The 25,673-nt window shown below is 35.9% G+C and overlaps 1 protein-coding gene across 2 annotated transcripts in view; it reads left to right on the top strand.

Annotated features, from left to right (window-relative positions):
- The window catches only part of LOC149573123 (glycine-rich RNA-binding protein RZ1C-like), a 36,126-nt gene extending 10,680 nt beyond the window's left edge, over positions 1-25,446 (top strand). For both annotated transcript variants that reach the window (XM_089814302.1, XM_089814301.1), the window contains exon 3: positions 24,452-25,446. In XM_089814302.1, the coding sequence (XP_089670428.1) occupies positions 24,452-25,102 (651 nt within the window). In that variant the 3' untranslated portion in view covers positions 25,103-25,446. The remainder of the gene's footprint in view (positions 1-24,451) is intronic.
- Positions 25,447-25,673: the final 227 nt, after the last annotated feature.

Genomic DNA, 25,673 nt, shown 5'->3' with positions numbered 1-25,673 from the left:
GAGGCTTATACATAGACAATGGGCACATGGTATATGGAGAGGTCTCAAAATTATAGAGACAGTGGAAGACCTAACTCACCTACAATTTGTAGATGATACTTTTTTAGTAGGAGCAACAAGTTTAGAAGAAGCTAGGACTATGAAGGACACTTTAAAACTTTATGGCAGAATCTTAGGACAGTTTATTAACTAGAACAAATCAGAGATCTTTTTCTTCAATACTCCACATAATATCAGATTAAGGATATGCAAAGATTATGAACATAAAAGTAGGGTTGTTGCCAAACAAATATCTAGGGATCCTCTTTTTTGCAAGTAGAAACTAAGCAGAGTTATGGGATAAATTGATAGATAAATGTCAAAAAAAGATGGAAGGTTGGAGAGGGAAATGGTTATCCTCAGCAAGCCAAATCCTAATGCTTCAAACAGTAATCTCAACCATGCCTGTTTTTGCAATGATGTTCTTGATCTATCCAAGATGGTGGTCCGTATTTTGGAACAAAAGATGAGATTTTTTTTTTTGAATGGTTCTAATGAAGGTGACAAAATTCCCTTATTAGCATGTGAAAAGATATGTAGACCCAAGGAAGAAGGGGGAGCTGGAATAAGGAATTGGCAACTAATGAATAAAGCACTGGGAGCCAAATTAATATGGGCAATGTTTGAGAATTTACAGCTCTATAGGGTAATAATTTTGAAAGGTAAATACTTAAATTCTGATGAGGTTCATAGGATCTTAACGATTCGAGACCCACCAAAAGGTTTAGGCATATGGAACTTTATGCTCTCATGCAGACAACTTAATTGTTAAACACATCTCTTGGCGTATTGGGGATGGAAAGCAAGCAAAATTCTGGGAAGACTATTGGAATGGGCACAAAGTTTTGGGGGAGGATGGTAATATGGATCTAAAAACATATTTCAAAGATAAGTGGGGAAATTCAATAGCAGACTATATGACAGAAAAGGTTGGGCTTTTAGGGAAAGAATGGTGTTGGAAAAATGTTTCAAATGAGGAATTAACTGAGTCATAGAAGCAGCGAATACAAAACATTTTCAAAGAGAGAAATCTCATGGTGAGTCTCAAGAGGGATAAAATAATTTGTTGCAGTTCTTTATTAGGTAATTACTCTGTTAAATTAGGATATAATATTCTGGCTGAAACAAATGAGGAGATCTTCACTTCAAAAGATATTTGCTGGAACAAGGACATTTTACGTAAGGCAAGGGCCTTTGCATGGCTAGCCTATAATGAGAGAATTTTAATAGTGGAAAGACTTAGAAGAATAGGAATCATAGGCCCATCAAGATGACTTCTGTGTGAGAAGAATGAGGAGACTATAGATCATCTTTTAGTGCAATGTCAGCATGCGAGGAAATGCTGGGATATGGTGCAATTTAAATTAAGGTGGCAAAACTCTAGAGCGCAAAGTATCAAAGGGGTTATGGATGGATGGCCAAGGGAGCAGAGGAAAACAACACTCTCGAGCATTTGGCAAGTTACCCCATCTCTTATAATGTGGGAACTATGGAAGGAACGTAACAAAATAATTTTTAAAGGGGTAAAAGAAAATCTAAGATGCTTAAATAGAATTATAAATGCTATTGAAGAGATAGTGTCTCAGCCACAAAAAGACAAGCAATGCAGATCTCTTACACCAAAGATGATAGTGTGTTACAAACTTCATGGTCAGGGATAAGATTCAAATCTCCCTCAGGGGCTTTAGTAACCAAAAAGAAAAAGGATAAACCAGGGAAAATTGAATGGAAAGTTTCTCAGGAAGGTTGGGTGAAGGCGAATTTTGATGGAGCTACAAGTGGCAACCCAGGGATCTCAGGGGTTGGGGTTATTTTGAGAGATAGTAAAGGTCATATCCTTTCGAAAGGTGCTAAAAAACTACCTACAGGGACTAACAATATAGTAGAATGTTAAGCAACATTGCTAGCAGTAAGGTTAGCAAGAAAGGAGGGGATTAAGAAATTGCACTCGGAAGAAGATTCTCTTGTAGTTGTGCAGGCAATAGCAAAAATGCAAACCAATGCTCGGCATCTTGAAATGATAATCAATCAAATTGTGGAAGAATTAAATTATTTTGAAGATTTCAAAATAACGCATATCAAATGAGAAGGAAATACAAAAGCAGACATCTTGTCAAAATGGGCTTTATCTATAAGTAATGAAGCAATTCGAGTTAAACATTCAAATAGAGGAAAAAATATAAATTTTAACCCAAATAATGAAGGAATGTAAATAACCACCAAGCGAGCCTATGCAAGGATGGGGTAGTAAGAATGGTAGATTTGGAAAGATTTATTAGAGATTTTAAATCTTTAAGAAGTGTGCAAGCTTATTATTTTTGTGTGGCAACAGGACTAATATAAAAGAGGTTGTTAATAGCAATGATAAAGTGACAGAGTTGACGTAAGCAAGAGTGTGGGAGACTCTTTAAAACAAGGAAGGAAGCATTATCTTTAATCCATAAATTTGCATAAGGACGACATTCTAGTGCAGGTCTAATGGAGCCGACCTTCACTTTCAAAACTTTGAAGCAACAAAAAGCGTTGTTTGGGAGTGTGGTGGATCACCAGTTGAAGAAAATGGTGAAATGTGTCCTTCGGAGGTAGTGATTCAAGCTATGCAAGAGACGTTAGGGCCGTTTTTCCATGATGCTGACCATCATTGGAAGGTTCAGGTGGATATAGCAGCAATAATAATGGCATGGGGTTTGCATGTCGGAGAGCATGAGCAAGTGGTGGCATGGGTAATGAGGTAGCTCTTTGAAGAAGCTCTAATTTAAAATATGGAGGTGTTACTGGAATGAGTGCATCCAAGATGGGCATTTTGATTTTAGTGAGTGTTACGCAAATGAGGAAGGTGTTGAAAAAGGGATTTTTCCCTGTGTAAATTGGGCGTCGGGCAGATAGATAAAGAAGCATACACAAATGAGCGATGCCATGCATGGAATGCGCTCAAATGTGCAATTTTGGCCCACAATGAACAGAAGAAGGGGGCTACTTTCCCACAAGACTTCCCTAAAAGAAAGCAATCAACAAGGAAGGTTTGCCGTGCGTGAATTGTAGGAGGGCAGTGTTAATTTTTGAAAGGGCAATGACATCCGTGGTTTTGATGGAAGACATTCGAAGAAGATAGCAGAATGTTGCTGGTTTGAAGCGATAAAGATATGCTGGTTTTGGCGAGTAGGAGGGCCGAAGGAAGGAAGTTCATGCAACATAGGCCGATTTGGCTCTGAAGTGGAAGTTTTGAAGACGAACAGGTAACTACAGAACAAGGATGCTTTGAGCAGAGCGACTTAATGATTATGTTTTTGGGAGCATTGAGGATAATTTGGACGATGACCTAGGAGATGCTTTTTTTTAGAAAGGAAGAATTGCTTTGAAGCAAATTGGCCTAGCAGAGGCTTTTTGTATTTAGAATGTAAAAGAGATCTATCATATTGTAAAGGATGGTCCTATAGATAGAACTAAGGACCTTATAATCTTGATGTAATTATTATTATAATATTAATAAAATCAAACTTATTACCGACCAAAAATAAAAAATCTAAATCTATTAAATACTCCCATTTATTAATTAAACTTAATTAAATTTCATTTAATTAAATTAATTAATAAATATATTAACAAAATAACTATATTAACATTTTTTTTTCTTTGTCGTTAATAGGTTTGATTTTATTGATATTATAATAATAGTTACATCAAGATGATAAAGTCCCTAATTCTATAGGACCATTCGTTATATAATGATATATCTCCTATACATTCTAAATACAAAAAGCCTCTACTAGGTTGATATGCTTGAAAGCCTTCATTCTTTTCTTAAAAAACATCTCCCAGGTCATCATCCAGATAGTCCATGATGTCCCCAAAAACACAGACATTGAGTCGTTTTGCCACGACATTCATGTTCTGTAGCTATCTTCAAAAATTGCTAATTCAGAGTCAAAATGACCTATGTTGCCTGAACTTACTTCAAGTCTATTGGTGGCCAAAAACATCATATCGCTATCACTTCAAACCAGTGCCCTTATGTTGTCTTCTTTGATGTCTTCCATTAAAACCACTGAGTTCAGTGCCTTTTCAAAATTTAACATCACCTTTCTATACTTTATGCATGACAAACATTCCTTGCTGACTGTTTTCCTTTGGGAAAATTTTGTGGAAAGGTGATCCCTTTCTTTTGTTCATTGTGGGCCAAGAGTGCATCTTTGAGCGCATTCTATGTGTGTTGATGCTCATTGGTGTAGGCCTCTTTATCCATTTGCCCACTCGACCAGTTTATAAAGGGGAAAATTCCTTTTTCAACACCGTCCTCCTCATTTGCAGATCCTTCACTAAAATCAAAAGACCATCTTGGATGCGCCCATTCCAATAGCGCATCCATATTTGGAATTAGAGCTTCTTCAAAAAGCTCTCTCATTACCCATGCCACAATTTGCTCATGTTCACCAGCCTCCAAACCCCACGTCATTATCATTGTAGCTATATCAACTTGGACCTTCCAATGGTGGTCTGCTTCATGGAAAAACGACCCTAATGTCTCTTGCATGGCTTTAATCATTACTTTCGAAGGACATTTCACCATTTTCTTCAATCGATGATCCGCCACACTTCCAAACAATGCTTTTTGTTGTTTTATAGTTTTAAAAGTGAAAGTTGGCTCCATTAGACCTACAACTGAATGCCTTCTTTATGCAAACTGATGAATTGAATAATGCTTCCTTCCTTATTCTAAAGTCTCACACTCCTTTTGATGTCGGCTCTATCACTTCATTAATATTATTAACATCCTTTTTAAATTCAGTCCTCTTGCCGCACGCTTAATGTTTAGTTTGCACACTTCTTAAAGATATAAAATCTCTATTAAATCTTTCCAAATCTGCCTTTCTTATTATCCCGTCCTTGCATAGGCTCGTTTGGAGGTTATCTACATACTTTCATCATTATGATTAAAATTAATATTTTTCTCTTTATTTGAATGCTTAACTCGAATTGCTTCATCTCGAATTGCTTCATCACTTAAAGATAATGTCCATTTTGACAAGATGTCAGCTTCTGAATTTCCTTCTAGTTTGATATGCGTTATTTTGAAATCTTCAAAGTAATTTAAAACTTCCACAATTTGATTGATAATCATTTCAAGATGTCAAATTATGGTTTGCATTTTTGCTATTGCTTGCACAACTATAAGCAAATCTCTTTCCAAATGCAATTTTTTAATCCCCTCCTTTCTTGCTAATCTTATTGCTAGCAATGTTGCTTGACACTTTGCTATATTGTTAGTTCCTATAGGTAGTTTTTTATCACCTTTCAAAAGGATGTCCTTTACTATCTCTCAGAATAACTCCAACCTCTGAAATCCCTGGGTTGCCATTTGCAGCTCCATCAAAATTTGCCTTCACCCAACCTTCTTGAGGAACTTTCCATTCAACTTTGCCTGACTTGTCTTGTTTCTTTTTAATTACTAGAGCCCCTGAGGGAGATTTGAATCTTATCCCTAGCCATGAAGTTTGTAACACACTATTCTCTTAAGTGTAAAGGATCTGCATGGCTTGTTTTTTTGTTGTTGATACACTGTCTCTTCAATAGCATTAACAATTTGATTTATGCATTTTCTTAGATTTTCTTTTACTCCTTTAAAAATTCTTCTATTACGCTCCTTCCGTAGTTCCCACATTATAATAGATGGAACAATTTGCCATATGCTCGAGAGTGTTGTTTTCTCCTGTTCTCTAGGCCATCCAGCCATAACACCTTTGACACTTTGAGCTCTTGGGCCTTGCTATCTTAATTTAAATTGCACCATATCCCAACATATCCTCGCATATTGACATTGAATTAAAAGATGGTTTGTCGTCTCCGCATTCTTCTCACATAGAGGACATCTTGATGGACCTATGGTGCCTAATCTTCTAAGTCTTTCTGTTGTTAAAATTCTCCCATTATAGGCTAGCCATGCAAAGGCCCCTTCCTTAGGCAAAATTTCCTAATTCCAACAAAGATCTTTTGAAGTGAAGGTCTCCTTATTTGTTTCAGCCAAAATATTATATCCTAATTTAACTGAGTATTTACCTAATAAGGAGCCACACCAAATTATTTTATCCTTCTTAAGACTCACCATGAGATTTCTCTCTTTGAAGATGTTCTGCATTCTCTACTTTTGTGACTCAGTTAATTCCTCATTTGAAACCTCTTTCCAACACCATTCTTTCCCTAAAAGCTCAACCTTTACTGTCATATAGTCTGCCACCGAAAAACCCCACTTATCATTGAAATATGTTTTTAAATCCATATTACTATTCTTGTCCCCCAAAACTTTGTATCCATTCCAAGAGTCTTCCTTGAATTTCGTTTGCTTTCCATCCCCAATATGCCAAGAGATGTGTTTAACTATTAGTTGTCTACATGAGAGCATACAGTTCCATATTATTGAGCCTTTTGGTGGGTTTCGAATTATTAAGATTCTATGAGTCTCATTAGAATCTAAATATTTACCTTACAAAATTCTGTGAATTCTCAAACATTGCCCATATTAACTTGGCTCCCAGTGCTTTATTCGTTAGTTGCCAATTCTTTATTCCAGCTCCCCCTTCTTTCTTGGGTCTACATAACTTTTCCCATGCTAGTAAGGGAATTTTGTCACCTTCATTAGAGCCATTCCAAATTTTTTTTCTCATCTTCTGCTTCAAAATATGGATCACCTTTTTGGGTAGATCAAGGCACATCATTGCAAACACATGCATGGCTGAGATTACTGTTTGAAGCATTAGAATTCAGCCTGTTGAAAATAACCATCTCCCTCTCTAGCCTTCCATTTTTTTTGACATTTTTCAATCAATTTATCCCATAACTCTGCTTTATTTCTACCTGCAAAAAAGGGTATTCCTAGAGATTTGTTTGGCAACATCCCTGCTTTAATATTCATAATCTTGCATATTCTTAATTTGATATTATGTGGGGTGTTGACGAAAAAAATCTCTGATTTGTTCCAGTTAATAAATTGTTCTGAGACTCTTCCATGAAGCTCTAAAGTATCCTTCATAATCCTGGCTTCATCAATGCTTTGCCGCCCTTGCTAGAAGTATCATCTACAAATTATAGGTGAGTTAGGGCTAACACTGTCTCTGTAATTTTGATTCCTTTCCATTTACCTTGCGCCCGTTGTCTATGTATAAGCCTCCCTAACACTTCCACCATTATGATGAAAAGAAAGGGGGATAAGGGGTCCCCTTGTCTAATGCCTTTCTCTTGTTCAAAAAAGCCTCGAGGGCTTCCATTAATTAGCACTGAGAAGCGTGGCGTGAATAGGGAACTTTCTACCCATTGTAACCATTCCTGTCCAAACCTAAGCCTCCTTAGTACATTCAACAAAATACCTTTGTCCACCTTATCATAAACCCGCTTTATGTGTAATTTTACTATCATGTTTTGTGTTTTTGAGGTTTAGATAGTGTGAACTGCCTCATGTGCTACCACCACCCCTTCAAAAATAGATCTCTCAAGTAAGAAACCACTCTGTTCTTCTGAAATGATTGAGCGAAGAACTTGTTTCAACTTGTTTGCCATTACCTTCGGAATAATCTTGTAGACTGTATTGCATAAGGAAATTGCTTTGAAATCTTCAATAGTTATTTGTGTAGCTTTCTTTGGCACTAGAGCTATAAAGGTATTGTTTAAGTCTTTTTGGATGAAACCACCTTGCCTAGATTCCTCAACCACATCCCATAAGTCTTTTTGAAATATAAAACTCAATTTTTATAAGAACATTGCCAGAAAACCATCTGGGCCTGGGGCCTCTAAACCTTTTGAAGCTTCCACCATTTCACTCTCTTTAATTGGGTCCATTAATGCTTTATTTTGGGTAGCTGTAATCTTACTTAGGATAACATTCAACACTTCATCCACTTCAGTTTGATTCTTAGCTTCTTGCTGCCCTCTATGAGAGAAAAAATTAACTGCTTCCAAATTTATTGCATCTTCATCCTGAATAAGAGTCCCTTCAGCATTTTGAATCTTATAGATTTTATTATTTGCCTTTCGTATTTTAATTGAATTATGAAAGAATTTAGTGTTTTTGTCCCCCTCTGATAGCCATACTTCTCTTGATTTTTGTCTCCAGTAGACTTCTTCTTTACTTAGACATGCTTCTAATTCCTTCCTAAGTAGTTTCTCCTCCTTATAGTCCTCCTCAAACATTCCACTTTCTATGACTTTAAGACTTAAAATTCTCAGTTTCTCCTGTACATCCCATTTTTTTATCAAAGATATTACCAAAATGCTCTCTATTCCAAATCTTCAGCTTTTCCTTGAGAAATTGTAATTTCTTGAAAAAAATGAAAGCTTTATTACCTTTCCTTGTTGGGGCATTTTTCGACCATTCAGCAATGAGGTCTGCAAAACCTTTTGTTTTCATCCACATGGCCTCGAATTTAAAAGGACACTTGTCTGGAGTGTTTTCATCTTGGATCCTCAAACATATAGGGAAGTGATATGAGCCTTGATAAGGGAGGATTTCTGTTGTACATGACCAATCTGCTTTTGCTCAGATACCTGCCACAAGTAATCTGTCCAGCTTTTTTGCTATATTCCTATTTGTCCATGTGAAATCTCCTTTTCTAAATTGAATTTCCACTAGACCACTATCATTAACAAAATTGCTAAAATCCTTTTGGCTTTCTGAAATCCATCCTTTCCCACCCTTTTTGTCGCTTGGGTTTAGAATTGCATTAAAATCCACTCCAAGGATTGCTACTTCATTAACCAAAACTTGCACTTTTGTGGCTAGAGTTTGTCATAAGATTCTTTTTTGAGCATTATTATTTGGGCCATAAACATTGAAAAGTGAAAAAGACTAGTGTAATTGTTTAACATTAACTCTAGCCCATTGCCAATTACTATCCAAGAAAAAATCAGTTATTTCTAAAGCATCTGCTCTCCATAAAATGGCCATACCTCCTAAAGCCCTTTGAACGCCTGAGAGCAAACATTCTCATCTTTTGAATGTGTTTCTGAAAAAAGAAAAATCCTCCTCCTTTACCTTTGTTTCTTGAAGCAACACTAAGTCCAGTTTCGATTGATCAAGAGATCTTTTGATCAATCAAATCTTGTCAGAGGCATTGTAGCCCTTGACATTCCATGATAAGGTTTTCATTGAACCCGGGAAAAGGCTAAACTTTTCCCAATCTCAAAATTTTTGATTGGCTTGCATCCTTTCCTGCCACCTCCAACTTTAATTTGATAGATTTAGGGCCCCTTTTCTTTTTGCTCCCTCCATTTGGCTTCTTCTTCTTTGAACTTGTTTGCTCTATTGTTCTTTCCTCTTGAATGCCTGGGCACTCAAATAGGCCAAGATCATTTATGTTATCTTCTTCTTCTGGAGTCTCCTGTAATGAATCTTCACCTTCCTTCATACTGCCACTCTCCATAGTTTCCTCAAAGGATTCACGTAAATTCCTGTTAGGAGATGCTTCTATATCTTTGAAGATTTGGTTTCCTCTTCCATCATAATCTTACCATTGTGAACTTGTATTCCCAATGGAGTTTCCATAATGTGACCTACACCACCTTCTGAAAATACAGGCTGGGCAATCTCTCTGTTCTTTTCGTGCATCATAAGCTTTGCGTGAGTGACATTAACCAATTCATTTACCTCTTTGTCTTGCTCGTGATTTTCTATGTTTAAAGCCTCTTCTCTGTTTACTGCCCACTATTCCAAAGGGGTTTCTGTCACCACTTGAGTTGAGAACTTTTATCCTCCTACTCTCTAACATCATTTTCCAAATTAAATTTCTCCGTCGTTGTTGACTCTTTTGTGGTTTGTAGCTCTTGGTTTTCACAGTGATTGTTACCATGAACCTTTAAATGTGAGCAGTTTTCTTTCACCAGCTAATCTTCCTTTCATTCCAAAATCTTTGGAAGTTTATCCACTTCTAACCCTTTCCCTTTCATAAAGTTTCTGTCCTGTAAGGCTTCTTCAGGGATTTTATTTTCTTCCCCTTCCCATACTTCTATTGGCTATTTCCACACTCCATTCTCTGTGCTTGGAGTGATGAAGTCTGGGCATGGGTTCCCTTCCTTCATATTGATAAGAAACCTTGGGTGAGAGGAGGAGTCCTTAATATTTAGAACTTCTTCTGCTCTTACATAAGATCCAATCGTGTTCCTTATTACTGCAAATACCTCCTCTACTCAATACTCCATTGGTAGGTTGTAGAGATTTATATATATAGGAAATGTCAACAACTTTTCTTTCCCTGGGTCAAAATTTGGTTCCCAGTCCTTCATAAAAATGCCTTTTCCTTCTAATAGGTAAGTGCCGTTATTTAAAATTTCCCATTTATCTGCTTTACTTGGTGCCAACTCCATGTAAAAGCCATTTGTTAGGGTTTTTAGTCTACACTCCTTACCCCATATGGCTTTGTATCCTATCCTTATCGTTCTAACCGAGGGCCAAGGGCCTAACCATTTGAAAAATAATGCTTTTTCTTTTAAAACCCCTATTGTTTCTTGCCATTTTTCATTCTCTATGTGGATAGTGGACATTACCTCGTAGGTGGTATGGTCGGCTGGGCTTTGGGCCGTGTCTTTTTCTGTTGCTTTCTCCATCTCCTTGGTTTGTTGCTGCTATTTGGGTCGATAAAACTTGTGTGCAATCTTTGTGAAATCATATCTATCAAGCTTTCTATAGACCAGCTGTTCTCCTTGTGATTGGTTTCCCCATCTCCTCTCATTCCATCTGGCTTGTCTTCGTTGTGGAGGATGGAATTGATCACTTCGTTGGTGGTAGGGCATCGTCTTTTGGAAGTTGTGATAACGGTTAAAGGGCCATTTGTGACTGGCTTGCTGCCCATAAAACCTCCCCTCTAGTCGACGAAAACCAAAATGGGCTTCTGCATTTCTTTTGTGGTTTCCCCATCCATTTGCAAGTAGCCATTGCCTCCCGCGTCCAAAGCTCCCTTGTTCCCGCTCGTTCGCCATGACGTGTCTTTGTAAATGTAGGTCTAGAACCTCGGCTTCAGCAAATTGGAAGAGTAGAAATACTCTCTTTTCAATGATGGGATTAGCGCTAGGATTTCATCCTTTTCAAAGTTCATATGTCGGTGCTTCTACTGTTCAACGTTCATATCAGGGTACCGCTCGCCTTCAAATTGCTACTGCTGCTACTATTTCCATCGCCAACCCCACTAATTTCAATTTTATTTACAACACCCTCTCGAATGGTAAGATACCCACAAACAATTATTATGCAAACCTAACAGTTTTATTAATAATTAACAAATTTAATAATAAACTCAGTAATTAAAATGAACTAAATTTAAATATATATAAATTTATTAATATTTAAATTAACTTATTAATAATTTTTCTTAATTAAAAATAATAATAAATTAAATTTTATAACTTAAAAAAAGGGGAAAGCCTTTATTTTTACAAGGTCCGTCGACCTTTTTAAAAACTGCTACCTTGTTGCCGCAGGGCCTGTGGCAGTAGTGGTACTCTATACTACAGTACTATGACAACAGTCTACGGCTGTCGCTGATAGGAAAAAAGGAGGGGGGGTGTGGGGTTTCCCCACCCCTTCCAATATTAATTTTTAAAATTTATTATTATTATTATTTTTAAAAATTTGTTTAATAAAAAAATTATAAATATAAATTTTAAAGAAAACAAATACTTTTCTCCATTTAAAATATATACATTTTTTAATAACAGTTCTAGCATTAATTTGATAGGGAAAATGCAACCAACTAGTCAAATTTTCTCTTAAATTTTTTTTGTAAAATTTCAAAACCCTTCCTGGTTTAAATCTAATTTGCATAATTACTGAATAAGGAATCTAAGATGTTTTAATTTCTACATATGCAGAAGGGAAAAAATGCATACTAGTAATTCCAAATTGAAATATTCGTCACAAAGAAATATTGAGATAACTATTTCACAGTCACTAAAAAGATAGGAAAAGAAATAACGTAATTAACTGTGTGGATTAATTACAAAAATCTACTTGGGTTCTGATGCTAAAATCACACACCAAAAAGATTTGTGAGAGAAATTTCTTCTGTCAAAAACCTTCTCTCAAAAATTCCCTTCTCCAAAATTCACAATCCTTCGAAAATGAACCCTCGATTTTTAATAAGGAGTTCTTTCCTAAATTCGGCGCACTAATTGTGCAATCAGTCTTTAACTCTTTATATCTTTATTTTAATGTTTTCATGCACCTTTATTGCAATATAAAATATCTTAATTAAATTCACTTGACTTGTTTTTTAATAAATTTATTAAATTTTATTCTCATGCATACTTTATGTAATCTTAAAATTCTTTAATAAATTAATATCTTTTCCATGCTTTAATTTATTTTCGAAGCGTTAATTGATAAAATATTTATTAACTTCAGTAATAATAATATTTAGCGTTTATTTAAAAATGATCTCCTAAATATATTATTATTAAATAAAATAAATATTATTACGCTCTAAAATTAAACTTATAATTTTATCTTTAAATTTAATTCTTTTTATTTAATTAATTTCCCAATTAATTAAATATTAAAAATATTATAATAATTTCCTTTGAATTAAATAATTAATTTACTCTTTTAATCTGACTTAATTAATAGAAATATCACCAAAGACCTATAGGGTGAAATACGAAAACTCATCATAGAAAAACACATACAAGATCGAACTAAAGGGCTATAATACGAATTTACGTCATACGATACACTCGGAAGGTAAACCTCTCAGTCACTTGTCTTAATTTTCTAGGACAAATGGGTTTAAAGGTTAGGATTTGGACTCAAAAATTTATCCCCCCTCTCTTACCATTGAGATAATGTGATAGGGTACGCTCATCTTGGCAATTCAGGGAAGTCGATACTTGGTAGCTGCAATTTGCATAAAATTCATGCATGTACAAACACACATATATACTAAGCTAAATAGGCAATGGCAGGAAGTGGTGCATTGTGTAGATCTCGACTAGCAGGTGACTACGACTCTCTTCCTTAACCACATTAGAAACGTCATTCATAAAGAAAATATACACGCATACCATACACATGTAGTATGGGGTAAGTATCCATAAGAAAACACATGATAATCCATCTAACTAATCATCATCAATAACTGAAATCATTGTAATAATCATCATGCATACATGAAGTATAAAGTACCAAGTAGTCTCATCATAAAATCAATTGAATATGAAACAATATTTGATAATCTCAAAAATAATGCTAACTAATCTTCAAGCATAAAATTGGCCTAAAAGAGTTCGACAATGATAACAAAATGTAAACTAGGGGTAGGCATTACAAAATCTTTAAATTCATAGAAATTTTTGAATTTCATGAGTTCTCCAATTTTCTAAGTCCTTGCCTAGTGCAATCATTGAGTTTGAGTCCGAGCCCAATTTTGAATTTCTGAGTCAGAGGCGAGTCCGAGTCCTGTAACACTGAGTTGAGGTCATTGGTTTCAAACTTTCATCGATTTTACATACATTTATGGTTTGACAACATTTATAATTCTATATATCTATGTCAAATGATTATGTTTTCTATTTCCTTCAACCGCAATTTATATTTTTCATATGTGATGGATTTATCAATATGTTCCTTGTTTATGTATATTAGCTTCTATTTGATGATGTTATAGTGTGTTTGAATTATATATAGTAAAGGGTGCATGAAATAAGTTTCAAATCGTTAAAATCTCTAAATTTTGAGGGTTTTTCATTTTGCCGATTCATAGTTGATTGATGCATGGGCGATTCATAGCCAATTCACGACTTGGGTAGTCCTTGCCAATTCCGAGCTGATTTCAAGTTTTGGTTCTTCGATGTATGTATATTATGTATACTCAAAGATATGCACTTATATTAACCTCAAATATTGAATAAATCGATTGTTCTAGGATCACAAAATCACATATATTGCCAAATTCCTCAGTCAAAAACCACAGATCTCCCAAAGTGGAAGCAAAATTAGATAGGATCACATGTTTAGTGTTATCTGTTATCTTCTTAACATTTGTGATGGAAGATACTAAGTATTGAATAATTAACATAGTAAAATTGATTTCTGGATTTAAATCTGTCGCCACAAACTTATAGACACATTTTTTGCTTGTAACACAAGACAATGCTCTGCAAATGCCATCCATACACAGAATCACTAATATTAGTTAATTCCAAATTTGGCAATTCTGCACTCTTTCTTTTGTGTAAGCCTTAACCAGGATATAAATCTTAACCAAATAGTTGAAACATATGCCTGTGGAAGCCCCACTCGGAAGCACCTCCTAGCCTACTTCCACTCACATGTGGATGCCTGAGAGGTGCATTCGGGTGGCCTCCACAAGCATTTGCTTCCGCCACCAAGCCCAGAATGCCTACTTTGGCTTCCAAGGTTTTAGTATAGGTGTCCTTTTGCCACTTTTTTACCTTTTCTTAATTATAAAACTTGTTGTCTTTGGGTTAGGATCAAGTGTTATGTGTTATACAACTTAGCTAGCCACACAATATACGATTCTCAACAAATGCTTAATACATAACAATTTTAATGACAATGCCTAGTTTCAGTGTGTAAATAACATCAACCATTCCTTTTGCCTATGATTATTTGCTATTATTTATTTTTCCTTTGAAGCTAATCATATTTATAGTTACTAATGATGGGAAAATGGAATTGTTTTCTCATTTGTGTTGGTTATTGGGTTCATTCTGTTGAGGGGACACTCTGATAAATGTGCTCTTTTCTGGGAGCTCAAAGATGTTCTTTGATTTTGTCATTTTAGGTACATATGTGAAAGGAAATGTTAATTTTTTTTTAATATTCATATTATTTATCATGTTTTTGATCCATTTGTCTTGTACGTAGTGCAAAACCTTTGGTCAGTTATTTAGAGGATAAGCTATTATGCTTTAACCATTTGTTTTGTAATTTACTTGAGAGAATCTGCACGTATCCCATAAGGGCAACCTTCACGTAGCCACCTATACTTGATAAGATACCTTTTTCGGTTAAGGTATCTTTGGGCCTCTATTTATAGAGTGTAGGCTTTGGTAAAAGTGGTAAGCCGAGTGGTGGTTTGTCAGGAAAAAGTTGATTCTTGAGATTTTGTTTGAATGGAATATTGTTATGAATATCTGGACGTTTGATTGAGAAGTTTCTCTTATCTTGAAAAATATAACCCCTTCAATGTCCGCAGCTGGAAAAATCTGAATTCAATGCTGTAGTCTGCAAGGTACATGAAAGATATCAAAGTGCATGCCACTCTAAATGCTGGAATCTGAATTAGCAAAATTGAAAATTAGATGAAACCTGGAATAAAAATGCAACTTGATTGATGTCTTTTTTGTTTTTATTAAAGATTGAGAAAAAAAACTACAGTATAACTTCAAGTTCAGCAAAAGATCTCGGAAAGTATTTGTGCTGTTGCATCATAAATTACAAGTAGACAGTAACTTATAGAAGTCTCCTTATACAATACAAAAAATTGTCGAAGTTTTAAGTTAATTGATATGAAACTAGCAAGTATCATCTTCAATCCCAGGCTCCAATAATGTTATTGCAGCATTTTGCATCTCCATCTTATACTAGTAGTTCAAGGGGAGGTTGTGTGACAATAGCTTCCCAATCATGTGCATCTGGAGGTTAATTTGCAAGGATCTCTTTATTCTTCTCAGCAACTTTAATCTTCTCTTTAGCCACAAATTGTTTCAGTGCCTCGCACTCCTTTTCATCCAACATTTCATTATAGGTATTGAATTAATGGGCATATTTGATATCTGCTATGTAAACCAGCAATGCACCTTCTTGTAGCAAAATCATGAACCTGCAAAATCAAAGATAGCTGAGACCTGAGACATGATAAGAAGATAGGTGAGTTTTATAGAAAACCCTGTAAGGTCGCTCTTAGATTCTTGAAAAACTTCCTTGTTCCTACTCTTCCAAATGAACCATAAGACTTCATTAGTAAAGACAGACCAAAACTAATTGAGTTTAAGATCAATAGAATTCACAAAACCACCCGAGATTTCTATCCAAGAGAAGTTGCAAGGCTTATTCCAATCGGTAGGTTTGCCAAAAGAAAGACCAAATCAGCATATAGCAAATTTGCACTAAAAAACATGCTCAAAGGTCTCTGTGACAGAGCAGAGCATACAGTTAACAGAAGGGACATTATAGTGTTTGAGATTATCAGCAATAGCAAGTCTTTTAATAACAACATCCTAATGAAAACAAACTTCTTTTAGTTCTGTGGCTTGATGCCAAAAAAAATCAAGAATAAAATGCCAGTTGGATTTTGTCTAGTTTATGGACCAATTTTTATTTAGTGTTTCAAGAATAGATGGGTCCTCTTTAACCATATTGTAAATCTTCTTGATAGTGATATCCGAAAAAACAGAGCCATCTTGCCATTTAACCTCTTTATAAGCCTCAGTACTTCAATCAATTTGCCTGGAGAAAAAGCACCTACAACTTTCTTAAGAATAGAATATGTTCTTTTATGAGTGGCCAAGACATCAAAGTTATCTTTAAGTTCTTCCCAAATTCCCAATCTATGAAATATCACCAATAACTTTGATGCTTTTATCATACCAAATTTTTGCAGAGCAACTCCGAGTCAGAGCGGAGGGTTTCCCATTGAGTTCAATACTCTGCCAAATAGATCTATTGATAACAGAGGAGCAAGGAGGACCACTCATTGCACCTTTGAAACATAGCAATCTTCTAACTTGTGTCCAGGCTTTGCAAATGGAATCAAAACATTAGAGCCAAAGATTTTTAGCTCAAAGTTACCAAGAATAATATCAGCAAAGGAGATGTCATTCCATCTTTTACCTTTTTGGATCACATATCTCTCTGTATTATTTCTAACTAGCACCTTCCAAGGTTCATTTCCATAAATGGATTCAAGAATCCATTTAGAAGCAAGAGCTATGCCATGAGTCTTAGACTCTTAAGGTCTCTCATCCCAAGACCTCCCCAAGATCTAGGCATACAACACCATTTCCAGATAACAACATGTCTTTTCTTATATCCTTTACCATCAGACCAAAGAAAATCTTTCAGAATTCTATCCAGTTTCTCAACTTGATAACCATTGAAAAGCCAGGCTGAAGCAAAAATATAATGAGTGAGATGACAGTACTTTTTGAACAATCTGTGCCCTTCCTGCTAATGATAGCAAATGAGATTGCCACCTTTCGTATATCTTTTCAATCTTAGCATAGATGCAATTCCACAAATCTTTGGTTGAAGGGGAGACAGCGAAGGGGGTACCCAAGTATCTAACTATGCAATTTGGACCAGCCCAAGACCAGCCTTTTTGATCAAACCAAATAGGACTTGAGTCACTCCATCCCATGACAGTAGATTTATGGGAGGAAATCTTGGCACTAGAAGCTGAACAGAAGAATTGGAGTCTGATAACCATATTATAACCTTCATTAATAATAATGTAAGTGTTGTATCGTTTGCAAATTGGGTATTAAGCAGAGTATCTTGGTTAATACCTTAAGGGGAGGTCCGAGAGTAGATGATTTGAGTATATAAAAAAGTGCATCAGTAGCCAGAACATAATTTGAAGGTGCAATGGAATAACCTTGTTTGATGGATCTTTGTAGGGTAATAGGTTCAGAGAGGTTTTCATTGATGTCAAACTTTAATTTCGTTGCAAAAGTATGCATGGAAACCAAAAGCTGTGAGCATCCTCAGCACAAATGGCCACTCAAGTCTGTCACAAGCCTTTTCAAAATCCAAGAGAACAATAAAAGCCTTTTGTCCACTCTCTTTAGCCCAATGCAAGGCTTCCCAACTTCTTGTCAAATTCTCAAGATTTCAACTCCCTTTGATAAATAATGTCTGAGTCTCAGTTACCACTTCTTTGAAGTGCAGATATTCTTCTAGCATGCAGTTTAGCAATGATGTATAAGATTAGATTAAGGAGTGTAATAGGCCTCCAATTGGCAATTTGAGTTTTGTCTTTTTTCGTGGGGATTAGTTTAATGACTCCTCTATTGATATCTTTACCGAAAATCCTTAGAGTAGGCTTTATTATACAGATTGAAAAGTTTCAAAGAAATCGAATCTAAGTTCTTATAAAATTCAGCTCAAATGCTGTCATCCCCATGTGATTTATCATTGGCCATTTCCTTGATAGCTACTTTAATCTCATCAATAGTAATGACTTTATTCAGAGCTTCTTTCCATTTCTCTGAAACTTTATTTGGAATAAGTTTCATGCATTTAGCAAGATCTTCCTCCTACTTGCTATTAAACTATGAGGTAAACAGGTTTTGATAGTATTTAATAAAAACTTGAGTAATCTCAGAGGGGTCACTAGTATAGCCCATATCACTTTCAAAGCTCTCAATGAGTCTCTTTTTTACTTGGATCTAATCAGGTTAAAAAATACTTGGATCCCCTATCACCCTCATGAATCGAGTCAGTGCTGGCCCTGCTTTTTTGCCCTTGAAATCTATAATTCTGATTTTTCAGAGTTCCATTTTTGGGTTGGCAAGCTGCTGAGTAATGCTGCAATCTTCCTTCTGATATTCGAGATTAAGTTCTAAGTTATTAAGCCTGTTTTTGAGAGTTGATTCTTATTTCTACCCTTGGCCTTCCTTTTTCCTATAGCTTGGAATAATTTCATCCAATTGCTAATAGAGCAGTTCCGTTGATCAATGAAACTAATGTTCTCATTACACAATTTAGATATATGAGTAGCCATTTGGATAGCTTCAGTAGTATCTGAATCATTAAGAAGAGAAATACTTGATTTGAAGGAACCCTTTGCACTAATGTCAGAATTCTTAGTCAAACTTTCCCGTTTCAACTGTAAAAATAAATGAGGGAATGATCTGAAATAGAAGTTGGAGACACTTGAAACGGAGAAGTTCCAAGGTTAGAAGGGAAATAAAAGAGAGAGGTATCTGCATAAACGTTATCAAGCCTACAATACACTCTGTTTCTGTCAGTCTGATTATTAGTCCAAGTATACGAAATCGGAAATATCAAAGGGAAAGCTTTTCCTATTACCAATAGGATCAGATAGATTGAGCCTCCTCTTTGCTTTGTTCCAGAAGAAGGACTCATTTACCTTTCTAAGTATTTTTAACACCTCCAGATTTGTCCTCTCCATATTCCACCATATTAAAATCCCCTGCAATTATCTAGTGAGCCTTAGGTAAGGTCATTGCCATCCAATCCCAAAGTTTTGTTCTTATCTCTATAATCATTTGCAGCATAAAGATTGCAGATACCAACAATTTTGCTTTGCAGGGATAAAGTTATCCAGATTGCTCTGTTGCAAGGGGAGATTCCATGATCCACAATGAGATCTTCCTGTTAAGGGTGGCATAGGATGCCTAACCCTCCTTTACCTCTCTCATGAGAAGAATAAAAATGTTAGGCTTCATTCCAGATAAATTACATAATAATATAGGCTTGACATTTACCATATTAATTTTTTGTAAAAACACAAAATCAATGTGCTGTAATTTATTTCTCTAATCCCTAACTACATACCTTCTGTCAGGCATTTGTAGACCCCTTAAATAAATTACAGGGATCTCGGGTCTCTTAGCCCTGCTATTCATACGATTGCTCTTGGATATTGAATTCCTATCCAAGAATTTTCTTTTCTTCTCTTTCTTTTTTCCCCCCAACTAGGGTAAAGCCTTCATCATTAGAATTATTTGTGTGTAGATTTAAGTCCTCAGTCTTATCCAGTTCAGTGTCACGTTCAATGTTGGAAATATTAGCCTCCTCTCTATTGTTATCACATTCTTCTTGGGGACCTGTACTATTTTAATATCACCCCTATTGTTTTGAGAATTAACTATTGTAACATTTTCCATAGGTTCCTTCAAATTATCCTTTCCTTTCTCAATAGTTAGATCTTTAGAAAGATTGCTATGTATAGAAGGTGATTTTGTTTCTTTATTCATTCCTTCTGCTCTGCCATTAATAGATTCCAAAGCCAACTGTTGGGCATTTTTCCTGCCTGAATTGTTGGGGGTATTCATGGGAATCAACCCTTGGTTATTAATCAGCGTATTAGGCTCTGCATTAGCAGAATCGGATGGAGCAGTGACTTCATAGTCTTCTTCAAACAAAAGATTAGAAAGCGAAATAAAAGCATTATTGATAGGTATATTAGGGTTATTTTGACAAGGTGGCTGTTTCCCAGGGAGAGCATCAACACGAACAGGGTTACCGGAGGGTTCAGCAGGAGGATCAACAACAATGGCACTACAACGGAGGGCTTAGAGTTGCCAGAAGAGGGATTGAGATTAGGGCAATTCTGCTTACTATGCCCATTCTTCTTATAGAAAAAACAAGCATTAAGATTGCCTACAAGATTAAGTTCCCATTCAAACACATTCGTCAAGCTTTAATACCAGCCTTTTAGGCACGTCCACTTCAGGAGACAAGGCTATGAGAACCATAGCATTAAGGTGCAGCAAGGTAATCTTGGATTCCTCAACTTGCAGATGGACCTGATTTCTGAGGTGTATGAGGTAAAAAGGGCTAGAGTTCAGGTTGGAGATTAATAATCTCTAACTGTGCGGAGGGGACCTTGCCATGGCTTGTTCAAGTTTGCCATCAGTGGACTAGGGTAAGGCCCTCAATGTGGTTTTACCCACATTTTAAAAGTTACTCTTCAAAACTTTCTCCTGCATAGGCATGATTTTTAAAAATATAACAAAGAATCCTTTCTGAAACATTCCACAAAAACTAATTTCAATGCCTAACTTTGAACCGTAAACATTATTAAACCATTTATCAAAAAACCGTCTTGAAGGTAAAAAATCAGAGTCAATAGCAGCGAAGAAAATAGCAACATTTTTAAATCTTGTTCTCATTACTAAGGGAGGGATCTTACTGTCGCCTCTGTCTCCAATGTTTGCAGTGGCGACCCTGCCATGTTCTCCACTTCATTTGGAGGCTCCCCCCAATATTCCTCCGCCTTGCATTGCTGGCACCACAAAATTTCCATCAAACTCTGCAGAGGGTGGACAAACCGTTGGAGGAATTTGAAGAAACGTTTTTACCTTTCCCACTAAGTGATTCCAAACATTTATTTCCATTTATGGCAGTGTTATTTGTATTAGTAGCGGTTGTCTCATCAACTGTAACTTCCTGAGTGCCTCCAGGGTCATCCAAGGCCATCGTACTTGATTAACATAAATGAAAAAGGCCTAAATGGCCGGAATCGTACTAAAACAAGCCAAGTACGATGGTGGGCAGAACAAAGAAAAACCACAAAAAAAAGAGAGGATAGAATAAAGAACAATGAGAGGGTACACAAGTGCATTCAATCCAACTGTAAAGTGAAAGAGAACTAGAGAAACACCAAGGACATAGAAACACTTGGTGCAAACCCCCAAAAGAAGAGAACTTTTTGGGGATTGCACCACCAGGACCACATGTTCACTTCAGTACAGGCAATCCAGGGTCTTGCGCCAAGTTGCAGAACGTTTTTTCCTCCAATTGTTAATGTCAAGCATTTGAAAATTAACTTGATTGACACTTTTAGAACTGAAACTGAAGAGCATGAACAGAGGAAATCTATTGACTAGCGAAATGTTAAAACTTAAGAGAACAACAAGATCTTTACCATTATCAAAACTTAAAATGTACAATTGAGACAGACAAGAGACTTTTCAGCAATTTTTTATTGCCAATTCAGGCAGGCTTGATAAAAAGGGCGCCGGCTATTATCCAGACAGAATGCACCAAAAGTCAAAACATTTTTTTTTTCCAGATCTCTGAGAATATAGTGATTTTTTTTTTCCCATTTTTTTCCTGTTTTAGAGCAGATCGTGAAGAACAAATGCTGAAAATTTCAGAAAAATATGTTGTGTTTTTCATTCTCTGAATTTTGGTCAAAGGTGCATTTTGTTTGCAGGATAGCCATGTCCAATAAAAAGGAAGTGTTGACACTACATTTGGCTGGGAACAGACTTTCAGAAGCTATCTATGATTTTGGACACTCAGGATGAGAAGGCTTAACTCCTCCTTGTAACTTCCCTTTGTATTGTGGAACAGTGGGAGAGAGTTCTTGCATTTCTTTCATTATGATCTCTATGACCTGTTTTCTTGGAACTCCTTTAATGTGATTCCAAGTTGCCCTCCTGCGATGAGCACCGTGAATTTGATCACACCTGGCCTGGATGGCAGTGCTGGCTGTAACTGTGCATGCTTCAGGCCACTTGGCCTGGATGGCAGTGCTGGCTGTTAATTGTGTAATTTTCTCTTCTTGTAGACAGATCAGACGAAAATTAGATCAGAGAAAAATGAAAGTGCTGCTAATTATGCAAATTTGTCTTATTGCAGGGAATCAGGTTTTTGTTTTGTTTTATTTTATTTATGTTTTGCATCTTCTACCAACTTCTAGAAACAGGCAAAATTCAGATTTTTTACGAATGACCTTGAGTAGGTATATATAGAAGAGTCTTCAATATTTTTTCGGGTGTTGAATGTTATTGTTGATATTGAGCACATCTGGGGGAAGGGATGAAACGCCTGCATATCACCTCTGCTCACTGGCTGAAGGGACAAAATCACCAAGGATCATCACTGTTTGGATAAAGGGATGAAACCCCCACATCACTTTTGTTGTTGTCATTCAAGCTTAATACTGAGTTTTCTGCAAACTGTAAGCTCAATTGCTGCTGTTAAGAGAATTTATGCCAGTTTTCAATGAATAAATTAGCTTCAGAATTTGGAGCTTCTAGTGAATCTTCGTAAGCACTGTCAAATGTTTGAATGATCCGTGAGAAATTTCGGGTTCAGTATAAGTGAATGTTATTTTCTTGATTCTATATTTGTATAAAAAGTAGTTTTTGAATTTTATAGTTAAAAAAAAGTAGTCAGATCATACAGACTCTTAAGGATAAAAAAAGGTAGCCAGATCATACAGACTCTAAGGTCTCTACACCTCCCATAGCTTCTGTGCCATGATTCTTTTAAAATACTAAAACATTGCCTTGGTATTAAAATATTCCTGACCTAGGATGAATATTATAAGATATTTTCTTATACAATTAAATAATAACATTTATCTTTATCAAAATACTTACAGGCTCAATTTTCTTCTTGTATAGACATTTTATACCAAGAATTGGCCTAGTTTACTCCTGGTTAGTAACTCAGTCCACTGAATTACAGACTTGTGATGTCTCAACAGGCCTGGCACACAATATATTTAACTGTATATTCTTTTAATGTATTTTTAGTTTACTGATTTTTTTTCTGCTGTGCACTGCTTATTATTTATATATATATGTTCTTATTTTTATGGGTAATAGCTTTTTAGTTGCTATTTTTTTCACATTTACGGTTTTACCCCCCCCCCCCAATTCAAAAAACTAATAATACTATGTGTGTCCATCTTTGAAGCATTCAATTCATACCCTTTATCGAGTATTATGTACTCTCTAATGATGCAATTGTTCTTTTATTTGGAAACCATCATGGACTATTAACAGAGGATATATATTTAACATTTATCTTTATCGAAATACTTACAGGCTCAATTTTCTTCTTGTATAGACATTTTATACCAAGAATTAGCCTAGTTTACTTCTGGTTAGTAACTCAGTCCACTGAATTACAGACTTGTGATGTCTCAACAGGCCTGGCACACAGAATATTTAATTGTATATTCTTTTAATGTATTTTTAGTTTACTGATTTTTTTTCTGCTGTGCACTGCTTATTATTTTTATATTCTATGTTCTGATATTTACGGGTAATAGCTTTTTAGTTGCTATTTTTTTACATTTACCTCTCCCCCACAATTCAAAAATTTAATAATACTACGTGTGTCCATCTTTGAAGCATTCAATTCATACCCTGTATTGAGTGTTTATCCCCTTTTATTTGATTATTTCCTCTGGCGTTGACAAAATATTTAAATGGGACATTATTATGTACTCTCTAATGATGCAAAGTGTTCTTTTATTTGAAAACCATCATGGACTATTAACAGAGAATATATATTTTAGGGCCTAGAGCTATTCTATGTTAATATACATCCATATATGTATTGATAATGCTGTGTAGTTTGTATCCCTAAACTTCAATTTGCTGCTCAATTGAGACTGTCTCTGTTCAATTGAGACTCTGCTTTTCAGTTCTTACCATTCATTTTAAGAGACTTGCTTGTAATTCCAATGTAGGAGACTAACGGGTCAACAATGGCATTTTATTAAAGCTTGAAATGGTAAAAAAGAGTGTTGAAGCTGTAGATGCATCTGTTTTAATTTTTAAATCATGGCTTCAATATGACCCAAGCTCTCTTCATGTCCTCTTCTATAAATTGTAATGTGAATAAATTTATAATGTATACATTTAATTTATTTTTAATATTTGTATCCATCTATAATAATAGATAAAATGTCTATGGTATTTGCAGGTGATGTTAGACAGAGAGACTGGTCGCCCTCGTGGCTTTGGCTTTGTAACATTTTCTGATCTGCGAGCCATGGACGATGCTATTGAAGAGTTACATGGACGAGAATTAAATGGGAGGAACATTTCTGTTAACAAAGCTCAACCTAAGGCAGGGCCAGATTCTGATTATGGTTTTGGTTCTGGCTACAATTCTGGAAGAGGGGACTATGGTGACAAAGCACCAGGACGATCTGATTGCTTCAAGTGTGGTCGTCCTGGGCATTGGGCTAGAGAATGCACTGTGGGTGGTGGTGGCGGCGGTCGGTTTTCATCACGCTCCAGGTATGCTGGTGCAGGTCGTGGAGATCGTCTTGGAGGGGATCGTTATGGAGACCGCTATGATGACCGCTATAGTGGTGGTCGATATGGTGAAAGAGACCGTGGTGCTGATAGTAGGGACAGATATGGCAGTCGGGATCGATATGGGAGTGATCGTTATGCACCGAGTGGATATGGAAAGGAACGGGGATATGATCGTGATGCTCCTATTGGTAGGGGAAGTGACCGTTATGTAAGTGGTGGCCCTGCACGTTATGAAGGAAGCTACAGAGAAAGACCAGCACCTTATGACCGCCCAAGTCGTGGACGTCCAGCTTATGATGATCGCTATTAAGGACTGAATGGTATTTATGTGTTTTTGTGGATCTCACTGATGAATGATACTTGCAGGTCACTTAGTTATTTCAAATGAAAGATCTGTGATTGATTGTGGCCACGATAGATATTGCAGTTGTACTAAATGATCACGATCAGATGTTTTCATGTTGATAGGATTTTATTTCAGCAGAAGTTGGTACAGAACACACATGAGCATGGTTCTCAACTTGTTTCAAAGTGCATTTCTGTTTAGGAGAGATTGACAGTGCCTATGATAATCGTCATATTATGCAGTGCTTTTACAGTTTCCTGTAATATTAGAAATGGCAGAAATCAGCAACATGTTAGTGGTTTATTGAATTTGTTTGGCAACAGTTTGGTTTGAGATGAGACATTATCCTTAAGCTTTAAAAAACAGAAAGTATTATGTGCTAAGTCACAGAGGCTGCAGTAGAGGCTTGGCTGCTGCTTGAGACACTATACTTGATATCTGATCAGTAAATTTTTGCACATCTGATTTTTTTCACACTAAACTTGACTCTGCTGATTTGGTCCCCTGATGGGTTTCTGTTTCGTATCCTGCTTCA

The sequence above is a fragment of the Cupressus sempervirens genome, chromosome 2 (assembly GCF_028749045.1).
Source record: "Cupressus sempervirens isolate cs-2001-9-10 chromosome 2, ASM2874904v1, whole genome shotgun sequence".
NCBI classification, from domain to species: domain Eukaryota; kingdom Viridiplantae; phylum Streptophyta; class Pinopsida; order Cupressales; family Cupressaceae; genus Cupressus; species Cupressus sempervirens.
Note: the sequence above shows the minus strand (reverse complement) of the source record. Positions and strands in the feature narration are given on the sequence as shown.